Consider the following 25,281-nt stretch of genomic DNA (forward strand, 5'->3'; position numbering starts at 1 on the left):
TGACATTACAAAATAATAAAACTCAACAATAGAAACTATCAATCCTCATCATTTGACATTACAAAATAATAAAACTCATTTTCAAACATTGTTGAAATCCAATAATAATAGAAACGAAAAAAATGTTATTATAATAACTAGTACAACAAATTATGAAATTTAAAAAACCACTTATTAAAAGATTTAACACTTTATATTAATCTTACTTCTTTTCAATCCAAGTTTTATAATTTTTAATTATTTTTCATAAACTCCTGTAATTTTGAATATTCTCTAAAAACTTAAAATTATTTCCAATCTCATTATTACAAACAATAACTTTCAAAATTCTAAATTTTTACTATATGCATACATTATAATGTAAACTAAAAAAATCTTAAGCATAAATAAAACTTCTAAAACATCAATAACTCCGAACATTCATGAGAAGTGACAAAATTTGCCAAAAAAAGTAAAAAACTATGTCAAATGATCTTTTAAAATCTTAATTCAATGCACCACCTTATATTCAATCCAATACAACCTTAAAATTGAATACAGGCTTCCAGCAAGGCATCATAACAAGTTGGTATTACCTTTCAAGCTTTCAAAAAAGAGAAAAAAAATGAATATAAAAAATGGGTGAAATCAGACTCAGCAGAGACCTTCATAAAAGTTACGTGTTACCAACGTATGCAAGAGTAGCTTTCTCCATTTGATCAATGCAAATTCTTGTTGCTGAAGGCCAGCAGTCATGTATTCACTACTGGGTAGTAAATTCCTCCGATGTACAATGGTTAACATCCCTGTTTAGTTTTGCTCGGAATGTGTAGAGACTTGCATACCTATCACTTTGGTGTCATGCTTTCTCTTACTTCTACTGCGCCGGGATCTAGGCGTTTTAGTCCTTGTAGAGGGCTTGTTTGTCTGCTCTTGTGTACCAATCAACACTTTGTCATTATTAGATGGGAGCTCAGGAGGAGTATCTGGCCATGGAGTGCGTTTTGATGGGATAGTGATGTCCAAAGGAGGGTCAATTATCCATCTGCATAAAGTCATAGAGTTGAATCATTTAGTCAGTTAGGGATATGGACAGAAAATATGCTAAAAATTATTATGCTTAATCTTGGGGATACATAAATACATGCACTATCTGTCGGATGCCACATCATAACTTACAACCAGAAAAATCTGCATGATATGTGCCGAAATAAACAACTCCATCATTTCCGGAGAAATTTTAGGGTCAAACAGGTTTTTGAATACATTTCCAGTTTTTGTTTCTTAATTTTACACAAAACTACACAGGTCATGTTATTTTTACAGTACTTTCTGTACTAGTCAAACGACAAAGATATTTCGGTAATTGTTTGGGAAAACAGTATATTCATATACAATGATAATTCACATATTAGACGAATAGCTTTAGTTTATCCTGGGAAGAACAAATTTCAGAAGCCAGAAAAGAAAAGAAGACAAAGAAAATATGGTGCCGCTTTAAACAACGCATGTTATTGCTTTCGTGTGATGTCCTGAAATGTTAAGTTTTCAGGTTGCGCCAATGGTGGAACCAAAGTCTCAATGTTCCTTTTTCCAGTTATTGATTACGTAACCTTTGGACAGTTCTTAAATCTAAGGATACAAAGATCCCAATCGAGGCATTCCCAACAAATGCTTGAGATGTCATTGACAAGAAGGAATCCGACTAATAGACGTTAACCAACAATTACAATCTAACAAACCAGAGCATTGTAGCTTAGTCGTACTTTAAATGATTTTGATACCTTCCTAAGAATTGGATTTTAAACTTAATCCAACCTTACAAAATCTGTTTGTAAGGTGAGATTTACACCTACTCATATTTTTATTTTTAGAAGATGACAAGATGCCTGTAATGGAAACTCTCTCTCAACCATGCTTCCCTGTTTCAACACTTATATTTAGTAACGCCTTGAAGACAACCAACACCTACAGAGAGAGTATTCTAGACTATCTAAAAGATTATCCCCTGTATAAGACAAGCAAGAAGAAAAAAGAAGCAAACTTTGTGCCCAATGACATTGAGTCTTTCAGTTTCTCACTATACCCAGTGAGATACGTTTCAAACCAGGATGAGAAATCTTAACAAATATGATAATATAGAAAATCTATAAAAATTCTGGCACCAACTTGGCAGCAGTTTACCTTCTACGCTACATTCTGCTTACCTCAGTCTTGCCTGTATCATATTAGCTGGTGATTCAGTAGAATTTAATTAAGCCATAAAATTACTGATCGTCGTAGAAAACAAGTCTACACTCTACATCAATCTATGCCCAAATATCAATGCAAGATGCAGCTATTCCTAATAGGATAATTCTATGCACAGAAATATAGGTTCGCATTAAGCACAAAACTGGTAATAGGCATTGTTCTTTGGGTTTGACATCCTAACAAACACATTTAAATCTCTCAAATGTTCAAAATTGAAAAATATCCCAGATATCATGCCGAAAATTAAAAAAAAGAATGCCAGACAGCACATGGAAATTGCAACTTAAGACCATCAGAAATGAAAACTCCAAAATGAAGGAGAGTACTCACTGAGAAGGAAATTTGCTGTCTGTGCGGGCTTCAACGCGTAGCCACCAAAGCAAAACGTGACGTCCACAGTTCCCAAGCGGCTCTACCATGGACGTGCTCTTGAGCAAGGACAATGGACTCTCTATCCCTTCATCAACCCCATCCAATTCATCAAGATCCTTAACCCACTCTGGCTTATCATCAACATCCTTCCAAACCAACCTGGAATTCAACACAAACCCAGACCACTCGAGCTTTGTTGGCAGCACAGGTGCCTTATCATCAATATAAACCGCACTCCTCCCTGTATAACGCAGTGAATTGAAGGTGTGCCACCCAACCAACTTATCCGTGGCATTACAAGCAGGACCCTGCACAGGCATAACCGCACCTTCCTCCTCCATTTGAACCATGGATGAAGAGTCATCCGAATGAAGCAATATTCCAACCGAAACAGCTCCAATCCATTTCACATTCTGTGCTTCATCAAACAACTCCATACTATGCATATTACTATCATCAGCAAACACCACAACTCCATCCAGCTTCTCTTTTCTCACAACTCTGTTCAAAATTAACCGAATGTAAGTAACTCTTCATGATGCATTTTCACTGTATTCTGTGATTATGTCTCGCGCACTAACAAAAACAACACTCCATAAAGTTTCTACACTCAACATAACAATAATAACATCAATCGAGTAAAAGGAGGTAGCAAAAGTTAACCTCAAAGCATGAAGTCGCATCCGAGACTCGAGTTTATGCCTAGCATCCCACGAATTCGGCATTCGTTCAGAAAAGCCAACGTGGAAAGTTCTGAGGCCAGACTTGGCAATAATCGAGGCGGTTTCGTTGGTGACTCCGCCGGCCTCCACCACGATCCACACCAGATCGTACGGAACCAGCATCAGCGCGTGCATCACACCCGTCAAGTGCAGCGTCTGGAACGTACGAACATACGTCGGCGTCACCGCGATCACCGTCCTAGGGTTCTTCACTCCGAACAGCGACCTCTGCTCCCTCTGCACCCGCTCGATTATGCGGTGCGCCTTCATCACCTCCACGGGATCCGGGTGCGGCCAAGGCCGGATTCGGATCCCGTGCCGCCCGACCACCACACGGCTCGCGGTGCTCACAGCCGCCGTCCGGTTCGCCGCCGGAGGAACGTTAAGCGGGGCCTCGATTTCAGTTCCGCCGCGGAAGGGAGCGGTGTAGAGGCTGGTGGAGAACAGGAAGAAGAAGACTAGGCGGGAGAAGCGGAAGCCAAGGACGAGACTGACGAGGCAGCATAGACCGTGGATTAGCAGCCAGAAAATCGCCGCCGGTGACTTGACCGCGCCGTCGCCGGACGAATCGAGCTGCGCGGATCCTCTGAAGCTGTTGGGGCGGCGCGTGAGGTAGCTCTGCTGCAACGCGGAGAGCTTCATTTTGTCCCTGTCTCTAAGTCAAAGAAAGAATGTTTGTGACTTCAAGTGCCAACACTTACACTATTATATGTTTTGATTTCATTTTATGATTCAAGTTCATAATAGATAAGTAAGAGGCTTGTCGGTTAGAGATGGTGGTTGGTTTTCCTTGCTGGTGGCTTTAGGTTGGTGCCTCTCTCTCATTTAATCATTCATCATTTCTTTGGGTTTAAGGATAAACCGCTTCCTTTTCTTCCTTTTTCTTATTTTAATTATTCCAATTCGGACACAATTAATTCTAAATAACTAAAAACACAAATGCTACAATTCACCACACTCTTCGCGTGGTATATGGTCAACGTTATAACTTCATCCTAAGGTTATTTTCAAAACTATGTTGAGCACAATCCAAGCAACTCAAAACTAATAAACAAACAAAATTTATGGATAAAAATAACAGCTAGCCACATTCAAATTAATTACTTGTTTCTATTTCCGTTTCTTATAGGAACCAAATGTTTGGAACTCTTTGTCTTTTATCTGATCTTTTTTGTTTTCTTGCTATAATGTGTATCCAACACCCTAACTGAAAGCTTCCCTGCATTTTCACTCAACTTCCATTTCTTACAATTACAAGTTCTGGAAATTTCCCTATTTTTTGTTCTTTCCAAATTCACGATCTTCATGTAAATTGCAACCCTTGTTCTGAAATTAGGAGTGGTAGTGGTAAAGGGTTAGTTGAATTGGAAGAGAAGCAGTAGAATGTCAAAATCTGCTAAAGCTATAACGTTAGACATCTAAATCAAAACGATTATGTCGTGTCTCTCTATGTTTTCCATGTTGGTGTGATCCAATAATTATTCCATACGCATAACTTTATCCTTCAAACTTCTAACACTTTCACAAACGTCACGTTGCGATTTACACATCTCTACTCTTTTCGTATTTCCCTTTTCCCACTGTAATTTTTGTGTCAGTTCTTAATATGGGTTCCAAATTCCACGGAAAGGTTTGCGCAATGAAAACAAAATTTTACCTTAGCCTAATTTTGCCATCTTCTTACACGTAATCATGCAATGACGTTTCATTGGCTTTCAAAATTGGAAGATGAAAACAACAAATGTGGTTGGTAAGTTGTGATATGTCAAAATCATTGGTAGCCACAACAATATGCTTGCAAACTAAGAAATTCTTCTTACCTCTTATGAACTCCTCATATAAATAAAAACCCGTCTTCTTATTAGCTACTTCACTTGATTACTACATTTCACCATTAATTCATGCATGTACCATTATATAGTTGTTTAGTTGTGGTGCCTTTGAATGAGAATAATATAGGTCATAAGAAAAAAATTGAAGGATGAGGATATTGGGTATGAAGCAAAGATCAATTGGGTTTGGTGAAATCATTGAACTCAATCATTAGGTTCTTTTATAATTTTTATTTAAAAAATCATTATACTTATAATTGGTGTGCAACATGATAGAATGAAAACTTAATAATTGCAAGCGTAGATGTAGGTTGCAATTGATGACTGAACATGTTAAATCTTATATTGTTTATTTTTCTACAGTTGATTCGTGATTATATGTGTTGCTTTCCTACGTTTTTTTATAAGGATAATCTCAACAATAATTAGTAAGAAAATCATAAGCCTATAATCCCACTAAAAGTCTCTAAGTTTTATTTCTTTCAATCTATTTAATTTAATATATTATCTGCTAAACATATTAATAGGCTGAATTAATTTAATTTTTCCTAAATTTGTCGGTCAATTTTTTATTTATTTATTTTATGAATAATTAAACTTTATCGATATATATAATTGATTACTTTACTTAGATCTCTTTTCTGTATTATATTTAGGAAAATCAAATATAATATTACTTAAATTAATAACTTACGAGTGAGCATAGTTTTCAAGAGGTCCTGAACCAAATTAATTAATGCATGAGTTAACAGTTTTAAATATAAACAATATTCAGCTCAATTAACTAAAGTAAAATAAAAAAATATGAAATTTCTTCTTTAGTGTTAACTAAATATATATTAACTGGAAGTTGAATGGAGTGCATTGATTGTAAAAGTGATTGAGTGTTGAAAATTAAAAAGAAAATCTGTTATTGCATAGAATATTAAACTTTGAATAGACATTAAATTTAGCATTAAAACAAATATTATATTAAATTTAACATTAAAAACATATATTATATTAATTACATTGAACGTTCATAATACTATCCACTCTAAACCTGTACCATTCCCATTCCAAGGATTAAATTTAAATATCAGAAGCTAGTTCCTGATTAAAAAAAAAACTATACAAGCCAATTATTCACTCTTAATCTCATTTAAATAATAAATAAATGATGTCATTTGTTCAATTATTTATACTTATTCAATTGATTTTTTATTTCATTTCTCTTTTTCCCTCTATTTTTATAATTATTTTCACATCAACAAAGACAGTATACTCAGAGCATGGGCCATTAAATTTTTCAAAATGAAACATTAAAATTTTATTTAGATTTAAATATGTTTTTATATCGAACTGAGCCGTAAAATTAGTGTTTTAGTCTTTATGCATTTTTTAACATATTATGAGTGTAAGTCAATCTACCCTCAATTCGCATTAATTTTTTTATTGTTGTATGATATTATTTGTGGATTAAATATTACTTGTTATTTTCATTCATTATCTAATCAATGTCAATGTTATAGTAAGCCCCATTAAACATACAAATAATGTGGGCTATTGAAGTCACACACATTTATATACTCAGTTGAACCCAAATATTCTTTTCATATATTCAGATAAATTGCTTTTTTTTTAATCTGGTTTTGAACTTATCTTTCGAAAAGGATTTTTTTATTTTATTTTATTTTAACTTGATTTTATCCAAACAAAAGTTCGTTTACGAATACGAATTGTTGTCGTTTTCTATCTTCTAAATTATGTAATATGATTCGTTGATACTAATTTAAAACTTTAACTAAATTATTTAATAGATTGTGTAATGTAATATAATAAACGGACGTGTGTGATGTTTAATCCCGTAATTATTACATCACTAAATGCAGATTTAATGTAGTTATCATTTGAATTACCATTTAATTTTTTAAATATTTGGTAATACTAGATATACCTTTTATACTATTAAAAGATTTAAAGTAATATACCTAAGGATATATTTGTTTTCCTTCTTCTCTAAAGGTGTTATTTAGATAGTAAGTTCCTCTTATTCTTCCTTTATTCTAATTCTCATTCTTCTTCCCTTCTCAAAAACTTTTGAAATGGAATCGAATTGAAATATCAAAAAGTAGATCAAAACCTAATTGGAATTATTTTGATGTTAGTAAAAGACTTAATCGGTGGGTTTTACAATCAAAGGAGACAAAAGAGTTCTTCTAGGTAGTCATTTTTATTGTTTTTTTTATAGTTCAATTGGTTGTTGATTTATGTTCGTTTGAACATGTACCAAGTAATTGGAAAAGTTTTATGTTAATTTTGAGAGATTAATGAGGTTGGGAGTGGGGTGGATTTTGGTTCACAAGAACCTTAAAATCATGAGTTGCAAACTTGTCCTCCATGAAAAAAAATCAAATACTCAAATCCGTATCCATACTTTTTATATTTCAAATCCAATTCAATCAATATGATTTACATTAAATAACAATTGAATTTTTTCAAAATCAATTTTTTCTATAAAAAATAATTTTTTTTAGTTTTGGTTTTCTCAATTTAAAGTGTTTAAGTTAAGAATTAAACTTTGAACTTAACTCAATCTTATAAAAAAAAGTTATAATAGGAGATCCACATCCTATAATTTGATATATCTCATTTACTATTTATAAATCTCATGGTCAATTCAATGAAAATTAAAAGAATGACACCTACAAATAATAATCATTGATTTTGTATCGAGGTGTGAATGACATATACAAGCATGTGCTGGATAAACTTGTAAGTTAAAAGAGCTAAGTAGATTATCAACCTAGTTTTTGGGGTTTTCATAGTAACTAATAAGACTATGGAATGTGGGTGAATCCCTATAAATATAAAATATTTTAAAACTCTGAAAAAATTATTTTTTGGAATAACACACATTCTTCAATGATCAAATATAGATCTTATATGAATGATGAAAGGATGCAACTATAGGAGGGGAAAGTTTATATTTGTTCATAAAGTGAAGAATCTCCCAAAAGTTAAGTTTACCTATATTATATATTATGTATAACATAATATAAACATATATAAACAAATAAATTGTTGTTGGATATGATCAAATCAAATGTGGTAAGGACAATTTACATAGTAAAGTTCCAATGAGTTTTTTGTTTTTTCAATAGTTATGCATAAAAAGCAATTTAGGACATTTGTAGTTTTTTCCCTATAAATATTCCCTCATGGAAAAATCCTTTTAACTACTCTATGTACCCCAATACCAGGTGATTTATAACTTTACCATTTATTATTATTATTATTATTATTATTATTATTATTATTATTATATTTTAAAGTTATTAGGTTGTATTTTTTTTATCAGCAAGTTATTAGGTTTATGTTAATTGTAGAGGTTTATGTCATCAAAGATGATGTTACCCCTTGTTCAAACAATATTTTATTAATTACTAATGTAGCTAATACTTTTTATTTTAGTTTTAAAATTAATAATGAGTATTGAGCTATATAATATATAAATAATATATTCAAACGTTATTATAACTTAACTCGTATAAATGAAATATAAAAAATAAATGAAAACTTGATAATTATACAATTGTTAATGTTATTCTTAAATTACAATATTTTTAAAGTTATCTAATCTTATAAATAAAATGCATAATTATTTAATATCTATGGTAGATAGTGTATGCATATGAATTAATCATTTATTATATCCAAGTAATTTAATTTTTAATATGGAACCATATAACAGAAAAATATGGAGTTAGAGAATGTTCAAATGTAGATAAGAGATACAAAATTTGTATTTTAAATTTTTTTATATAATAAATCTTATATATATATATATATACGTATATTTTTTATATTAATTATAGTAACAACAGTGGATCATTGCTCTTCACAAACATGTTTTATAAATTAGGGCCAAACTAAACTTAAGTTTAATTTAAAAAAAAAAACGAATCTTAACATATATTCTTAACACACAAAATTTGCACTCCATGGACGGAAAACGACTTTGTCTAACATTAAGTCATAATCATGTTATTCACTCTTGTACTCATTTGAATAAATACAAATAAACCTACTCATATTTATTTAACAATTTATATTTATTTAAATTAAAAAAATCCTTTTGTTTTTCCTCACTCAGAACATTGACCACTGAAGTACAACTTGCTCAATGCATGAACCACTCATTTTTTTTAAATTTAATCATTAAGAATTTATTTATTCGTGTCCATTTTAAAAAAAAAGTATTTTTGTTATTTTATTAATAAAATAATATTTACATAGCAATAAAATTACTAATTTTACTAAGAGGTTAACTTTAAGTTTAACTCAATTTTATAAAACAAATGAGATTTATACCCACTTATATATTATGAAATTTCTTAGATGATATGTTTTTAGATGGAATAGTTTGATAAGTTTAAAAAACTTTTATTATATAAGATTTTAAAAAAATCTGATATTTTTAAACTTAACTCAATTTTATAAAATTAACATTAAAAATTACATCTATCAAATATTCTTATATTTAATTGAGGTAAAATTTCGAACAAACTTGTTTTTCATTAAAAATAACATAAAATATTTTTGAAAAGCTATAATTTATATTCTTAAAAGTTTTGTAATTGTTTAAATATTATTAAGTTTTTACACTTTTAATAATTGTTGTTCCAATTGATAAGTAAGCCCAGCTATAACAGATGAACGCATGTCAATGTGGGCTAATTGACGTACACATATAGTTGGACCCAATCAGAACACGCACACATGTCCAATTACAAATGGAATGAGCCATGTAAATTGGTTGCATTTTTTTCGAATATGGTTTTCAACTTGTCTCTAGAAAATATTTTTTTTGTATACTTAATCCAACGTGATTTTCTCCAAAAAAAAAAGGTTATTATATATAAATTATTTTTATTTAATTATTTAGTACACTTGTATCTTTTATAAATTATTTAATATAATTCACTCATACGGATTTAAAATTGATTGTTTAATATAAGTTAATTATTTAATAGATTGTGCAATTTAACAGGCGGACATATATTTGCATCACTAAATATTGATTAATATATTTATAATTTGAATTACCCATTTAGTTTTAGAAATATTAGCTGATACTAAATCTAATTTTGTTCAGTGAATGTAAGATCTTACTTTTGACTCTTTTTTTTATTAATTTTAGTTTTGATTAAATTTTTATTATTTTTCCTAACTTACTAAAGAATAAGACTGACATAACCTATGTTTAATGTTATTTAAGTTACAAGTGAGCTAACTTAGTAATACAAGATACGAGATTTTAAGTTTTTTATATAACCTAATCTTCACATATAACCTACTAGAATGAGACCCTTCTATTATTAATTTGTTAATACTGGTATACTATTATTTGAAAATAAAATGAACTAATTTATATTTATAAACTATGACATCAATTTATTTTAAATTTAAATTATATTATATTAATTATTGTTATTATGAGTGTTATCTGCAAATTATACTGTAATAATTTTATTCTAAGTTCGAAAAAAACCTATTACATTAAAATACTATTGATATAATTATACTTTAATCTTCAAATTTTAAATTATATCTCTATAATTTATATCAACTTAATTCATTGAACGAATAAATATAAAGTGATTTTAATGCGTGCATACGAGTTAAAGTGCTTGTATAAGCTTATTTCCACTATCCATAAATTCTAATTCATGTATACTCTTATCTTTCGCCCCTTCTCTATTTATTTCCATTTTTATATTTTGAATCTTTATTTAAACGTATCAGTTCATCAGTTTTCATAAAAAAATCACTTTTATTACATAAAAAAACATATTTTCACACAACTAAAATAAATAAATAAATATTAGTTCAAATAAGGAATGCTTAGAAATGAAAATATGGATTTTTGGTATATTTGACTCCAAGTGGCATTCATTAAGAAAAACAAAATACGATTGTTATTCAAATAAAAAAAATATTTAAAAATCTGCTATATTATAATTCGTTATCATCTCTTGATTTTATTTTATTTTATCTTTAATTAACTAAGTTGGCTATAATGTATTTGGATAAGAATTTTAATAAAATAATTCAATCTAAATGAAGTTTTATGATAAAATGTGTTATTTGAGTAAAAATGTAGAATTTTATTAAAATAATTGAATTACTTAAAATTAGATAATTTCAAGTTTCATCTAATAAATACAATAAAAGTTTGAAAATTTTCGTATTCCCAAAATAAGGTTTCTTTTATTCATATACTTTTATTAGCTTGATTTTGATTGAGACTTCATTAATTTATTCAAGACTAATACATTATTGTTGGTTTGATTGAGATTATGGTATCACAATGTCAAAAATATATCAAGAAAAATAGTCTAAAAATATTTTTAATATTGATGTTTTAGAATTATTAACCATTATTTAATATTTAGACATTTTTTACATTTAATGATAATTGAAATGTCTTATTTAAATAAAACGTAAAATTGAATGAATTTGAATTGTTTTATTAAATTAAAATATTAAAATGTGGTTGACAATATTTTTAAAATTGTGATTTTTTTTAGTTGAAAGCAAAGGGAAACTTATTCACATTGTTGGCACTATATATTGAAAGGTATTAGTAGATTTGTGTACAAATAGGTAGCATTAATAAAGAGGGGTACGTGGCTGGTTCATCTTGCCACAATGTCACCTTCATTCAAAGAATTTTCATACAATTTAACAATTCTTCATAGTTATCACTTTTCTCTTTCAAACGTGCTTTCTCATCGCATTCTTTTGACAATACTTCATACAAAAGTGGGTCAATCAACTACGACATTCAATGTTGTCTCTTCGTTCATGCAGCCATGTTGCATCCTTATAATTATTCAAATTTTGATTTTTTTTATATATTTCAATATTAGTTTTATAGTTTTTTGTCCTCAATTTTGGAAGTTTGAAGGAAGCCACGTATATAATTTATTTTATTATTAAATAAAAACAGCTATGATAAAAATGGCACGTGAATGTCCTATTCCTTTCCTGAGTGATATGAAAATGTCAAAATTATCGTCTGTTGACTTTTGCAGACTCTTGTTTCAGCAGAGGCACATGTGCTGTTTTTTTTCATGAAAATTTTGCAAATTTTGAGATTTTCTTTTCCTTTCGATTCTATGATGCTGCTGTTATTTTTTCATAATAACGACAACCTTAAATCACGGATAGAGATACAATACAATGCTTCAAAATTTGCTGTAACCGCATAGTTACTGAAATTCACGTACCACTTAAGTCAACTACCTCATGTGCTTTATTCATCTTCTTTTTTTTTAATCTATTTTTCTAACGTATAATGTTCTATATGATAAGCCAAATTAATTATCAACTAAATTATATTATTTATTTCAATTTTTAAATGAAATTACATTTTCTTATCCACACATAACTATTTTTAATTGTTTCACACGTATTATATTGGCCTTTCATATCTATATCGACATGTATATTACATATTTTTAATATTTAAAGTTTTAAGATATTGTAAGAATAGCTATTTTTTTTTATAAAGTTTTCATGTTAGATTTTATTATGTAACTTGACATCTTAACTAAACTAACACCTCAAGTAACAACAACATCTGCTATCACATGAAAAAAAAATATTATTAAAAAAAAAAAACAAAACGTGTTGTTAACTTTAAACTAATTAATATACTAAATACCAACTCTCTTCAAATAAATAATTATTTTATGTTAACACTAATCATTGTAGTATAAAACATACAAATGTGTTATAATAAAAAAAACATATTAACAATAAAAATTTAATAAAAAATTGAAACATTAGAAAGTATTTTTTAACCTTTTTACAAGAAAGTACGAACAAAATATGTGATGTATAAGATTTGATACAAATAGGTAGACATATATACGAGTTAGAATGAGAAAAACTAACTTTTGAATATTTATTTGTTATCTAAATATAAAATTTTATTTTATTGAACCATTATAAACGCTTATATAACATTCAGCTTTTAATTTTTAAAAGTAATATAATTTTTATGATTCTAAATGGATCATACAGTAGCTATTCATATATTCTTGGAAATCTATAATTAGAATAGTTGTACTGGTACTAACGGTTTTGAGAGAGAATTAAAAGACCATGATAGTTTCAACATACCACATTTTATATTATCATTTAACAGCTATAGATACTATTGTTTTATTTTAAAATGTTATTTGTATTTATTTTTGTTAGTTAAGTATAATACTTTATTTTTTTAAAAATTGTAAAGTATATATAAGAGAGAAAAATGATGTGAAATGATATTTTTCTATAATGAAGTTAATCTAATAATTGTTGGAAGTTGATGTGATGGTGCTAATCAAATTAGAGTCTCTTTTTAAAATAAATTATTTATTGTTGTTGTTGTTTTTTTTTAATAATATTTTTTTTATGTAATAGTAAATGATTGTTGTCACCTGAGGTGATTGTTATTAGTTGAAGTGTTAGTGTAGCTGAGATGTCAAGTAACATAGTAATGTCTAATATCAAAGTTTTTTATAATAAAATAAAAAATAAAAAAAATAAAAATATTGTTGTTTATTACGAATGATAAAGTTTAAATTTATTTGGAAAGTATTACTTATAGCTTTATATTTAACTTTGATCTTTCAAATAAAGAAATTAAATATTCATGAATTCATTAATAATTAATATTTATATCTATATATCTATATATAAAGGGATTATTTTCTTTAACTGTTCTTTTGGTGTTTATCAATTTTACCCTTATATTAATATTTGTTTTATTATTTTATCTTGGACATTTTAGTTAGTTTATTGTTTTTTTTAAGAATTTAATAAATAATTATTCTTATAATTAATTGGGAAACTGTTTTTCTTTTATAAAGGGATTCCTTTTAATTGTTTTTTTTGTGTTTATCAATTTTACTCTTATATTGATATTTATTTTATTGTTTTATTTTGGACATTTCAGTCATTTCATTATGTAGTTTTTTTTCCATATCTCTATCTCTCACGTGGAAAAATGTGTGATCCTATTTCTCACGTACCCTACTTCCCATTTTCTCTTCTCTTTCCTTTTCTCTTTCATGTAAAACATACTTTTATTCTCACTTTTTCTATGTTTTGATTAATCTTTGCGGAACTCTAATTTGATACTTTTCTTATGAAATTGTAATTGAAGTTTGTGACTTGATGAAGGGGAAGGACTTAACAGAAAGAGTTGCAGGCACCATTACAACAATCAGTATTTTTCTTTATGTGCATTTCAATTTGTGACACTAATTTGACATTTTTCTTATGAATTTGTGATTGATTTTTATAATTGATATAGTGTAAGATACTATTAAAGTGAATGAGTTATTGAAATTATTCTTGTTTGACTCTAAATGATGGAATTAGGCAAAATTATGCATATTTTGCACTAAATCTCACTCGAGCGAAATAATTTTTGCTCAAGCGAGAATAAAATGAAAAGATGGGTGCTCCAGGGTTTGTTCTCGCCCAAGCGAGAAGGAATCTCGCTCAAGCAAGGCTTGAGATGAAATTTTGGGTGCTTGAGAGCTCAATCTCTCTCAAGCAAGGGAATTTTCGCTTGGACAAGACCCATTCACATTTTTGCTCAAGCTAGCTTGTAAAAAAAACTTATATTTTTTATTTTTGCTTTTAAAAGCCAGATTTATTATTGGTTATTGTTTTTAAGTGAAAATTCTAAATTTTATTTAAAAATATGATTAAAGAAACTTAGTTATGAGTTTAAGTGAATTTTGATATATATTTGGATTGTTTAGAAAGTTTAAAATGTGATGTGATTGAATGGTGCATGGATGTGTTAATGATGTATGTAATGAGGTGAAAATGTGATCAAGACATAGTATTTTCAAGAAAGGAAATACCGTGTTGAGATTGTTATTAGGATGTATTGATTTGCGAGTGTCTTGTGAATGAGAAGATCCTGACTCTACTAATATAATGAAATTATATAGATGAAGTTATTCAATTGGTGAGAGTCAAAGGAGGTTTATCTCACTGAGTCTGAGGTTTGAAAGAACTGATTATAGCATATCAAATTGATTTTCCCTACCATATGAGACGATGAGATATTAAAATAATTATGTCATGACTGTGTGAATTTCACAACTAGTAGTATGATAAGTGTAGATCTCTAGATGCTAATTTTAATACACGAGTCTTCCAAAAATAGAGTCAAGTGTCTATATGTTGTGAGTCATTAAAAGTTTGACATGAGAAATATGAATTATGAATTATAATAGACACTCAATGGTTTGTGAAAATGCATGAGAATTGATAGTTTTATGTTGAGATTTAAAGTTTTATTTATATTTAAAGTTTTAAAAATAGTCATCTTACACTGATGTTTATGTAATGTTCTATTTTCTTTAATATGTAATGATATTTACACGGAAGCGATGATGTTATAGGTGATAGAACTGTTCAATAAAAAGCTGAAGTATAAATATTTAATTTTTTTATTTTAATCTTATATAAATATTTAAAATCCCTATAAAAAATGATATATTTTGAATCAATGTATGAAAGAGTTATATATATTACACATTATAGTTATTAGATGTGGGAGAAATATAGGAATGTTTCACATAACAATACTACATCAAAATTTTCAAATTTGTGAAAAAAATTATATTCAATTTTTAATTTTGAAAAATAACAATTTTAATCCCCCACCTCCTCTCTCTCTTTATATATATATATATATATATATATATATTATGCTCAATGTTCAAACCTAATACTAAGAGTACTTCTAAGAACATTGATTTATACAGGTAGTAAGTAAATGACAGAAAGTACGAGAGATACTTTTGACCGTTCTTCTATTTCGGTGATAACGGAGTACGAAACACTGTTCACTGATATCAACAGAATTATTAAATTTATGTGTTCGTTAACTGCTAATCACTACATTGACTGCAGAATTAATGTTAAACAAATTGTATTCAAATTTAAGATCTTAAAAATGTATTCAAATTAATGTTAACTCATTTTATCATGTTTAACTGATACTATTTCTAAAGTATATTCATGTTGTTTAGTTAACACAATTGAACTGAATCAGTAAAACGTGTTGAACTGCAATGAATACCAGGATTCGGTTCTCTTCAAACGTGACAAATTATTTTACGGTCCAAATAGCGATTTGAAATGAACAAATCACTACACGATGTATTTATTTATTTTATTATGATTTAAAAAAACTCAATTACATTCATACAAATACTAAAGTACTACACACTGAAACTATTTATACAGTTTATCACTTAGGTATTTTTCATTAAATAAATAAGTTTATTGATGTAGAAATTGAAAATAAAAAAAATTGAAAAATGACGTTCGATGTAAATGATTTGATTATAAATGAAAAAAAAATTAGAAGAAAAAGACATGGAGAATAAATAGAATAAAAAGACGTAGATGATTGAGGAATGGGAGAGGCGGAGAGAAAGCAGAGGGGACAAAATGAGGGAAAAAAAATATTAAAAAGAAAAATAAGAAAGACGACAAAGAAAGCATTGAGAATCCACGGTAGGGAAGGTGGTCAATCCAAGTCAACTACAGCATAAGCTGGGAACCAACGGATCCTCAAACTTTTCTCACAGATCCAACGGCTTAAACAATGCCTTTGACCTCAGTTTATAGCCCCGATGCAATAATAACCCTCCGGTGGGACCCGGAGGCACAAAAAGTCAATATCTCCCCACTACTCACACTTCCTTCAGATGCTTTTTCTCAACGAAAAAAAAAACAGAGAAAAAAATAGTGTTTTCCTTTTCTCTTTTCTGAGTGGGCAGAGACCAAAATACCCTGTTGCAGCGTTTGGATCTTACATTAGAGAGAAGCGAAATTTGACGGAAACAGGGACGAGACGAGTAGGGTTAGCTAGCTAGCGTGACAGTACAGTGAGCTAGTGGACCAAACAAGCCACTATCTTTTTTTTTTTTTTTTTTTGAATTTAAAATTTGTTTTGGCATGACTTGACCAGGGTACCCTATGACCCTCTTTTATTTTCTTTTGGTCTTTAACACCTCCTTCCGTGTGCCCTTTCTCTCTCTTTGATGCAACTATGCCTGTGGAGCTCATGATGGGGTACAGGAACGACACTTTCGCCGAAGAGAATGCGGTTCGTGAAGCTGCGTCGGGGCTAGAGAGCGTCGAGAAGCTCATCAGGTTGCTGTCACGCGCCCAGCTGCAACAGCAGCAACAGCAGCAGCAGCAGCAACAATCGCACGCATCCAATTCGAAGTCTTCCATGGAAATTGAATCCGATTACGGAGCTGTCGCTGACGTGGCGGTTTCCAAGTTCAAGAAGGTCATTTCGCTTCTGGGCCGAACCAGAACCGGCCACGCGCGTTTCAGAAGAGCCCCCGTGCCTCCGCCGCCTCCTTCCGAGCCCAGATTCTACCGCGCAACGCCGCTGCAGCAGATCCCGCCGCCCACCGAACACCCTTTCATCCCTAAAAATGGACTGATTGACACAAAGGACTCCTCCAAGACCATCAATTTCTCCTATTCTAATTCCTTCGTCTCCTCCCTCACCGGCGACACCGACACGAAGCAGCCCTCTTCCTCGTCGCCTGCGGCGGCGGCTGCCACGGCAGCGCCTTTTCAGATCACGAATCTCTCTCAGGTCTCCTCCGCGGGAAAGCCTCCTCTTTCTTCGTCTTCGTTGAAGAGGAAGTGCAGCTCTGAGAATTTGGGTTCTGCCAATTGTGGGAGTTCCTCTAGCCGATGCCATTGCTCAAAGAAGAGGTGGGTATTGGTATATATATGTCAGTCTCTCACTTTTTTTTTATCCTTAAAAATTGTTTGAAAAAAAGAATCTGTTTTTCTGTGATGTCTGGTTCTGATGCATTCTTCTTTGGATTGGCGTTATGCAGTAGAAAAATGAGGTTGAAGAGGGTGGTGAGGGTACCAGCAATAAGTTTGAAGATGGCTGATATTCCACCAGATGATTATTCTTGGAGGAAATACGGACAGAAACCCATTAAAGGATCTCCTCATCCAAGGTGCATATAACAACATTACACCATGTTCTGATTTAAATTATCCACCCCTTCAATTTCAAATTTCGAAATGTGCCCTGGTTTCATTAAATTTGATTTGTTTCCCTTTTTCTCTTTCCCGTGTGACTAAATTTAGAAAGATCTTGTCATTGGTTGGTTTCTGTCCTTTCATAGAGTTTACTATGAAGTGGTGAAGTGAGGTTTATTTTTGTCTGGAATTATTAATTGCAGGGGCTATTACAAGTGCAGCAGTGTTAGAGGGTGTCCAGCGCGCAAGCATGTAGAGAGGGCTTTGGATGACCCAGCTATGTTGGTAGTCACCTATGAAGGTGAACACAATCACTCACTCTCTGCAGTCGAAGCTACTACTAATCTTATCCTAGAATCTTCTTAGCTAATTAGTCAATCACCGATTTCCCATCACAGAGCATATTCTGATCATGTCATTCATGGCTTGTACACTTGAAAATTTTACTCTCGAATGAGATTAATTAATTGATGGGTGTTCCATGTTCACATGTTCTATACAATTCTATTCCTTTTCCCCTTTTGTTCTCTTCAAAACATGGACCGACCGACACTGAATCCACCCATCTTGACTGTATATATATTTTTCTTTTAAAGAAGGGTGAAGATGGCGTATTTGGTAACGGATTTCATTTAATTTGATTCAAATCTAAAGAAAAAAAGAAGAAAGGAAGAAGTGGGGTTGGTTTTGTTCCTTTTTCTTTTCTTTTGTTTTCTGCTTGATTGCTTTACATGTGGTTCTGATCTTGGATGCTCATGGCCTCTCTCAACATTAATGGATGAAAAAGACGGAGTCAAAGAAGGAGGAACATGTGGTGTTCATTGCTAAAGAAGGTTGACTAAAAGAGAGAGTGGTTGGCACTTGGCAATTGCCAGTTAGAACGGCAAATTATAGTGAATGAACTGGGAAGGTGAGGTGAGTGATGGGTAAAGGGCGCAGAAAGAGAGTTTTTAATGCAATTTTTGTCTCAACCATTTGGCTTCTAGGATAAAACTCTTGTTTGAACTAGTACATTTGTTTAAAGTCTTTAATGTCTGTTTTGGTTTAATGTTCAAAACATTAAATTCATGTTTAACACTTGTTGTAGCTTCTGCATCATAATGCACTTGTTCTGGGGTTTCACTTTCTAAGTGAGTTTTACAGAATTAAGGTAGATTTAATCTGATATTCTGAGTGGAAAAGCTATATGCCAAAGTCAAAATGGGTGGGTGTGGAATTGATTCAGTTGATAAGTTCATAGACTGAAGGGTCCTACCTCGTTTTAAATTTGTGTAGTTGTTTGTTTTCTCATTGCCTTTGCCTTAACGTTTGCTTTCTTGAGCGTACAGATCCAGTCAAAGCCCTCTTTTGCTTATTCGTCGATTTCGTTTCACCATTTTTACCTGAATGCAGCTTCAATTTTTTTGTATTGTTTTCTTCCCACTTTCTCGCAGCTCATGTGAAAACACATAACAAACGGAAAACTTTTTTAGATTTTCAAAATCTGAATTTGGTATATGATATTTTTATCTTATTATTGTTTTTAAATTAACATTATAAAAAAAAATTAGGGAGGAGATATTAATATAATTTTCTCAAAATTAATTTCTTTTACAGCGATAAAATATTATGTTATTTTGATTAAATTATGTAACATGTTAAGTAATAAAAAAATTATTATATAAATGCTTTTTTACTGGTTAATTTTAAAAGCATTTGTAAATATTTTTTATCAATTAAATGCATTTTAATCATTTATAGGAATCACTATTTTTGGATATGAAAGAATTTTATTTTGTATCAAATATATTTTTTTAAAACTGTATTGTTCGTGTATCATAACATGTTCAATCCATCTCATGAACTCAGTGGGAGTAAGGTCACTTCTTGGTTCACTTTTATTTTATTTTATTATTAAACATTGGATTTTTATTCAATTTTTATGCTTAGAGTTTTCATTATAACTTTTTTTAGTTCTCTTAAAAAAATAATTTTTTTTAAATTTTTTTATTATTATTTTAGTTCTTGTAGTTTTAATGGTAAAATTCAAATTCAAATTAAATATACGTTAAAATACAATATATTTAGATTCTTTGGCTAACTTTTATAAAATAAGAAAATTGATTTCTTTTTTTTCTTATTTTAACATTTCATAATTTCAAATTATTATTAATTAACATAACAAATTAGGTGGTTCAACTACTACTTTCAATCTGGTCAAACGACTTGGTCAATTCTGCTTTTCTGAAGTTATTCTTTTTCTACGTTGTGACATTGTGTGATTTTAACTATGTAACGCATGGATTAACTGGAATCAGTTTAATTAGTGATTTAAATTTTTTTTTATAGAATTGCGTTAAATATTTAAAAATTGTAATTTCTTAAAATTAGTCTTCATTTTTCCGATATAGTAGTTTTTTTAAGGAGAAATCATTAATTTTTATATGCTATTTTAAAATTTTCAAGATAACATTTTTTTTCCAATTATACTCTTATTTCCATTTTTATTAGCATTGAAAAAGATCATTTAAAAAATAAAAGTAAAAAGAGGATAATAAGTACTTATTTAAAATTATACTGAAGATAGAAAAATTAAATATTATCATAGAGGGAGTAAATATTAAGTAGTATGTTTTATGAAAAAAATGATTAAATTACATTGGATTGGTTATAAATACTATCTGGATATCTATCTAGTCATTATTAAACTTGGAGAATTTGAGAATTAGTTATTCAAAAGTTACATCATTATGTTTTAGAAAGACGACTTCAAGGTGAGAGTTGAAGTGTATAAAAGTCGTAACATCCTATTTTATCACATTTAATAACTATAATATATATATATATATATATAATATTAAAATAAATATATAAACATAGACAAAAAAAAAATAAAAAATAAATAAATATATATATATATATATATATATATAACTATCTCATATTATCTTAAAATATATTTATCTTCACAAAGTGTTGGAGATCCCACATCGACGATTAGAGCCTTTCATTGTATATAAGTGGGTGCAAACCTCAACCCTATGAGCCGGTTTTATGGGGTTGAGTTAGGCTTAAAGTTCACTTCGTAATATGGTATCAGAGCCATTTCGAGCCTATCCTAGCGAGTGTTTTCCGATTTTATGGGGTTGAGTTACTTCGTAATACAAAGATTTTAATATTTACATACACATAAAATAAAACACAAAAGAAAATAATCATCTCCATCTTCCTATTGTGTAGTTCTCTCACCTGCAACATCATCTCCTCTCGTGTAAACTCACACAATCATTACATATTAAAGAAAAATATTCATAAACAAACTACGATAAACTATCTATTTTTAATATAAATTTAACTTTTAATCAACAAACATCATTCACATTACTCATGTTAGACTTCTACTCCACATACTTAGACACTTAACTATACTTTCGAAAGACTCGTGCATTGTCTTAGACTCAAAGATTTGCACCTATCATACTACCTCACTGTGAATCCACACAGTTATGCGCATAAATAATCTCAATATCATATCACCTAGTATGACAAGGTTAATTCATATATGACCTGAAAGGCCATGTTATATTTCAAACCAAAGCCAAAATCATATGAATCTCCTTTGACTTTCAACACATGATAATCTTCATCTATACGATTCTAATAGAGGAGAGTCATGATACGTCCTTTTAGACGAATTCCTAGTCAATGCACGTCTTAAACAATCTCAACACGATATTTTCTTTCTTAAAAATACTATGTTTTGATTAAGATTCATAATTCACATTTCACAATATCAAAAATTACACAATTAAATTATACAAAAACTTTGAATTTTAAAACACACACAAAATTCATTAAAGAATCACATAAATATCTAATTAAAGGATTTTTAAATTAAATATACATAACATAAAATTTTACATAAGTTGTAATTAAAAATTATAAAACATAGGCTTGTTTGAACGAAAATCTCTTCATTTGAGCAAAATTGAGTATGGAACTCACTATCTCATACTCGCTTGAGCGAGAATATTTCACTCAAGCCAAAATACCTTGAGCGAGATAAGCAGGTTAAAACTGTATAAAACTATTAAAGATTTAAGTTTTCAACAAATTATTTTCATAATCAAACATATTAAACAAAAAACAATGATAATTCCTTGCTCAGAGATGGATAGTAATTCTACTAAAGCTAATATGTAAATTTGTAATACCATCTATATATATATTCAACATCTCTATCAGCTCTAATCGTCAAATTGGTGAGTGAGGAGATTAGAATTTTAGAGAGAATGCAGAGAAAAGAAAAATGAAACTTCTAGAGAGATGATTGTTCTTTTAAAATGAAACTTGAATAACTGAATTTTCTATTTATATACTCTTTTCATTTTAATAATAAAATATTCATATGTCATTTAAAATATAACACTTCTATTCTAAGATTATTTTCTAAATTCTTAGAATGGTTTCCAATAACGATTTTGATGTTATTAAAAACCTTTTTTTTTTTTTTTTACTTTAGGCAACACTCAACTAGAACACATTTATATAACCATTGTTTAAACATAAAAAAGACAACAATTTTATAAGTGTGGTTAAGAACTACTATGACATAGTTTCTAAAATCGTTACTTATTTATATCACATTTTTTAAGTGTTGTCTTTACAACGTGTGAGCTAAACAATAAATTTGTGACTTAAAAATGCACACACATAAAAGTGGAAAAGACAAAATTTTTATCAAATGTGATCCAAACCTAAATGAAATAGTTAAAAAATCGTTGCCTAAAGTTTATGATAATGTTGTCTATCTTTTTTTATTTATTTATAAATATGATCCAAAATGATAAATCCTCATTTTTTTCACCTTTCATTCGTCCTGTGAGATTGAAACAGTGTTAAGATATCTGTATGAACAAACCAAACACGTATTCCTTGAAGCATGAATTCTCATCTTATAACTAAACAGTGATTTAAACATATCCTCAGTGACATTTAGAGTACGAATTCTCTGAAGCAGTTACAATCTTGGGTGCCAGAAAAAGAAAAAAATGAAAAAGAAAGAATGAATTATCTTTTACAAGCTCCAGCGAGGAAGTAAACAATGCAAGTAAAAAGATGATAAATATCCATTTTGCTGACTATGATAAAGCTTATTGTAACGTTGAAGATATAGCAACTAAGACGAAGAAGCAGAGCCTGATGAGTGGTTATGATTCTTACAATACTTGACGCTACTTTCGTCCATTTTTTCCAGCATATAGTGTCCCAAAGAGTGCGTTGTCTCCACCAAATTTTCCTTGCACAGAAACTCGTTCCCACAAACCCTTTCCACTTTCCCTGAGAAGTCATGCACAAACACATGCGTCTTCGGGTTCCCACTCTTCTTGCTCCGGGCAAGCACGCCGGCGGTGAAGATAGGCGACATTCTGCCGGGAGCGTCCGGCCAGTCACCTCTTGGACCGTCCACCAATATCACATCCCAATCCACTTCATAGACGTGGTTGGGAAGATCGTTCAGTCCTAACTTGCACTCCGAAAACAGAAGATTCTGCACTGGCCTGCACTCGTTTCCCGCCTGTTCTTTGGCCGAAGCTATCAGCTCCTTCATCTCGCTCCTTTTGGTCGTGTATTGCACGTCGTAGGCATCGATTTCGGGGTGCTTTTCTTCGAAGTATGCGGCGTAGTACCGGTTTTCGTCGATGAAAACCGTTCTTCCGTTGTGGTTGAGGGCTTTCCAGAGGAGGGTCTCTGGGGTGAGGCCGAAGACGAGGAAGTTGCATGGTGATGGGCACTTTCGGAGCACGTCAGAGATGGTTTTGAGATCCGAGTGGGACATGTGGTACGTGTCATTGGATTTTGAGGCGTAGTGGAGGAGGGTGTTGATGACGGAGGAAGGCAACGGGGTGTTGGTGAAAGTAGATAAAGGGGCGAAAGAGGTGGTGGCAGTGGTGGATGAGGTTGTGTCTCTGGTGTAAATGAGCGTGGCAAGGAAGGCCAGGGTGAAGAAAGATATGAAAGCTAGAAGCCATAGGCGGTTGGAGCTTCCTTGTTTCTGGATATATGGGTGGAGGAGGATGAACTTTGTGTTGCTGGTAGTGTTCTTCATGTTGGAGGGGTGAAGAGGTTTTGAATGAAAAATATGTGTTGCTTTGGTGTGGTAGAGCTGCAGATTCTGAGCTCTGGGGGAGAAGGTTTGATTTAAATTAGAATAAGGGAGAGTGTGAAGGGAAAATATCATTGAGAGTGACCCTACAATGACCATATCCTTGCTTTGAGGTTGTGTTGTAGAATTGAAAACAATGTTAGAAGTTGTTTTTGGTGTGTTGAATTTGGTTTTTTGCTTGATTTGTGTAGTTGGTATTCTGGAATAAACAATTCCAAATATATGTGTAGTTTAAGTTGTGAAGGATGGTTTATGCTGAAGCAAATAAGGATGAGGAATAAGGAACTGGGGTGGTTGGACTTAAGGTGAGAGAGAAGGTGCAGCGACCCAATATCTAATTACAAACTTTAAGTCGCTTTTCCTTCGTCATATAAACTTTGGTTTCTAAGTCACCCCTTCGGGAACTTATGAAAAAAGTAGCTACCTCTGAAGGGGACTCAGTACCTGCTGCAATTTCTCTCCTTCAAAACCTTCTTCTCACACTTTTTTGTATTTGGTTATATACAACAACGACTTCAAAGTAAAAAGAAAGTGGTAGTGATAACATAACTTGGTGAAAGTGAGAATCCGAAGAAAAGAAAAAGAAAAAACGTGCACTTCTTTCTTCAAGCAAGAAGTATTCAACTGTGCAACTACTTCTGACTTGCTGAGACTGTAAAGAGAAAAGGAACCAACGGTCAAAGAAGACTAGTTTTCTAGACACAGCTTTCTTTAGAAAAGCAATGTTTAATTAGTGACAACAATGTAGTGTGTATGCAGGTGAAAAAAGTATTATTATTAGTTGCTTGAGGTGAATTAGGTCAATGTATAAATTTTAGTGGTGTAAAAAAATCTAAAACTTAGAGTTGTATGAGGTTTTATAAGATATGATGTAAAGTCTGTGTTTAAG

General features: G+C 30.6%; 3 protein-coding genes across 3 annotated transcripts; 1 reads left to right on the forward strand and 2 right to left on the reverse strand.

Moving 5' to 3' along the window:
* Positions 1-452: 452 nt before the first annotated feature.
* LOC137810094 (beta-1,4-xylosyltransferase IRX14-like) lies at positions 453-4,424 on the reverse strand. The gene is made up of 3 exons (XM_068611222.1): positions 3,268-4,424; positions 2,563-3,105; positions 453-1,024 (listed from the first exon to the last, which is right to left on the reverse strand). The coding sequence occupies exons 1-3, from the start codon at positions 3,966-3,968 to the stop codon at positions 790-792; spliced, it is 1,479 nt and encodes a 492-aa protein (XP_068467323.1). The 5' UTR covers positions 3,969-4,424; the 3' UTR covers positions 453-789.
* A 12,510-nt stretch (positions 4,425-16,934) lies between these two features.
* Positions 16,935-18,735, forward strand: LOC137810095 (probable WRKY transcription factor 15). Its single transcript, XM_068611223.1, has 3 exons — positions 16,935-17,965; positions 18,094-18,222; positions 18,451-18,735. Exons 1-3 carry the CDS (start codon positions 17,280-17,282, stop codon positions 18,611-18,613), a joined length of 978 nt encoding a protein of 325 aa, XP_068467324.1. The 5' UTR covers positions 16,935-17,279; the 3' UTR covers positions 18,614-18,735.
* Positions 18,736-23,161: 4,426 nt separating this feature from the next.
* LOC137810086 (protein IRX15-LIKE-like) lies at positions 23,162-24,690 on the reverse strand. Its single transcript, XM_068611210.1, has one exon. It carries the CDS (start codon positions 24,489-24,491, stop codon positions 23,406-23,408), a length of 1,086 nt encoding a protein of 361 aa, XP_068467311.1. The 5' UTR covers positions 24,492-24,690; the 3' UTR covers positions 23,162-23,405.
* Between the last annotated feature and the right edge of the window lie 591 nt (positions 24,691-25,281).

The sequence above is a fragment of the Phaseolus vulgaris genome, chromosome 2, assembly GCF_000499845.2.
Source record: "Phaseolus vulgaris cultivar G19833 chromosome 2, P. vulgaris v2.0, whole genome shotgun sequence".
Classification (NCBI taxonomy): Eukaryota; Viridiplantae; Streptophyta; class Magnoliopsida; order Fabales; family Fabaceae; genus Phaseolus; species Phaseolus vulgaris.

What these genes read in the sequence shown, in the direction of transcription:
- LOC137810094 (XM_068611222.1), bottom strand. Translation starts at nt 3,968, where the DNA reads ATGAAGCTCTCCGCGTTGCAGCAGAGCTACCTCACGCGCCGCCCCAAC. An exon ending in ATGCGACTTCATGCTTTGAG is followed by an intron (nt 3,106 to 3,267) that starts GTTAACTTTTGC and finishes AATTTTGAACAG; the next exon opens with AGTTGTGAGAAAAGAGAAGC. An exon ending in GACAGCAAATTTCCTTCTCA is followed by an intron (nt 1,025 to 2,562) that starts GTGAGTACTCTC and finishes GACTTTATGCAG; the next exon opens with ATGGATAATTGACCCTCCTT.
- LOC137810095 (XM_068611223.1), top strand. Translation starts at nt 17,280, where the DNA reads ATGCCTGTGGAGCTCATGATGGGGTACAGGAACGACACTTTCGCCGAA. An exon ending in TGCCATTGCTCAAAGAAGAG is followed by an intron (nt 17,966 to 18,093) that starts GTGGGTATTGGT and finishes GGCGTTATGCAG; the next exon opens with TAGAAAAATGAGGTTGAAGA. An exon ending in AAAGGATCTCCTCATCCAAG is followed by an intron (nt 18,223 to 18,450) that starts GTGCATATAACA and finishes TATTAATTGCAG; the next exon opens with GGGCTATTACAAGTGCAGCA.
- LOC137810086 (XM_068611210.1), bottom strand. Translation starts at nt 24,491, where the DNA reads ATGGTCATTGTAGGGTCACTCTCAATGATATTTTCCCTTCACACTCTC.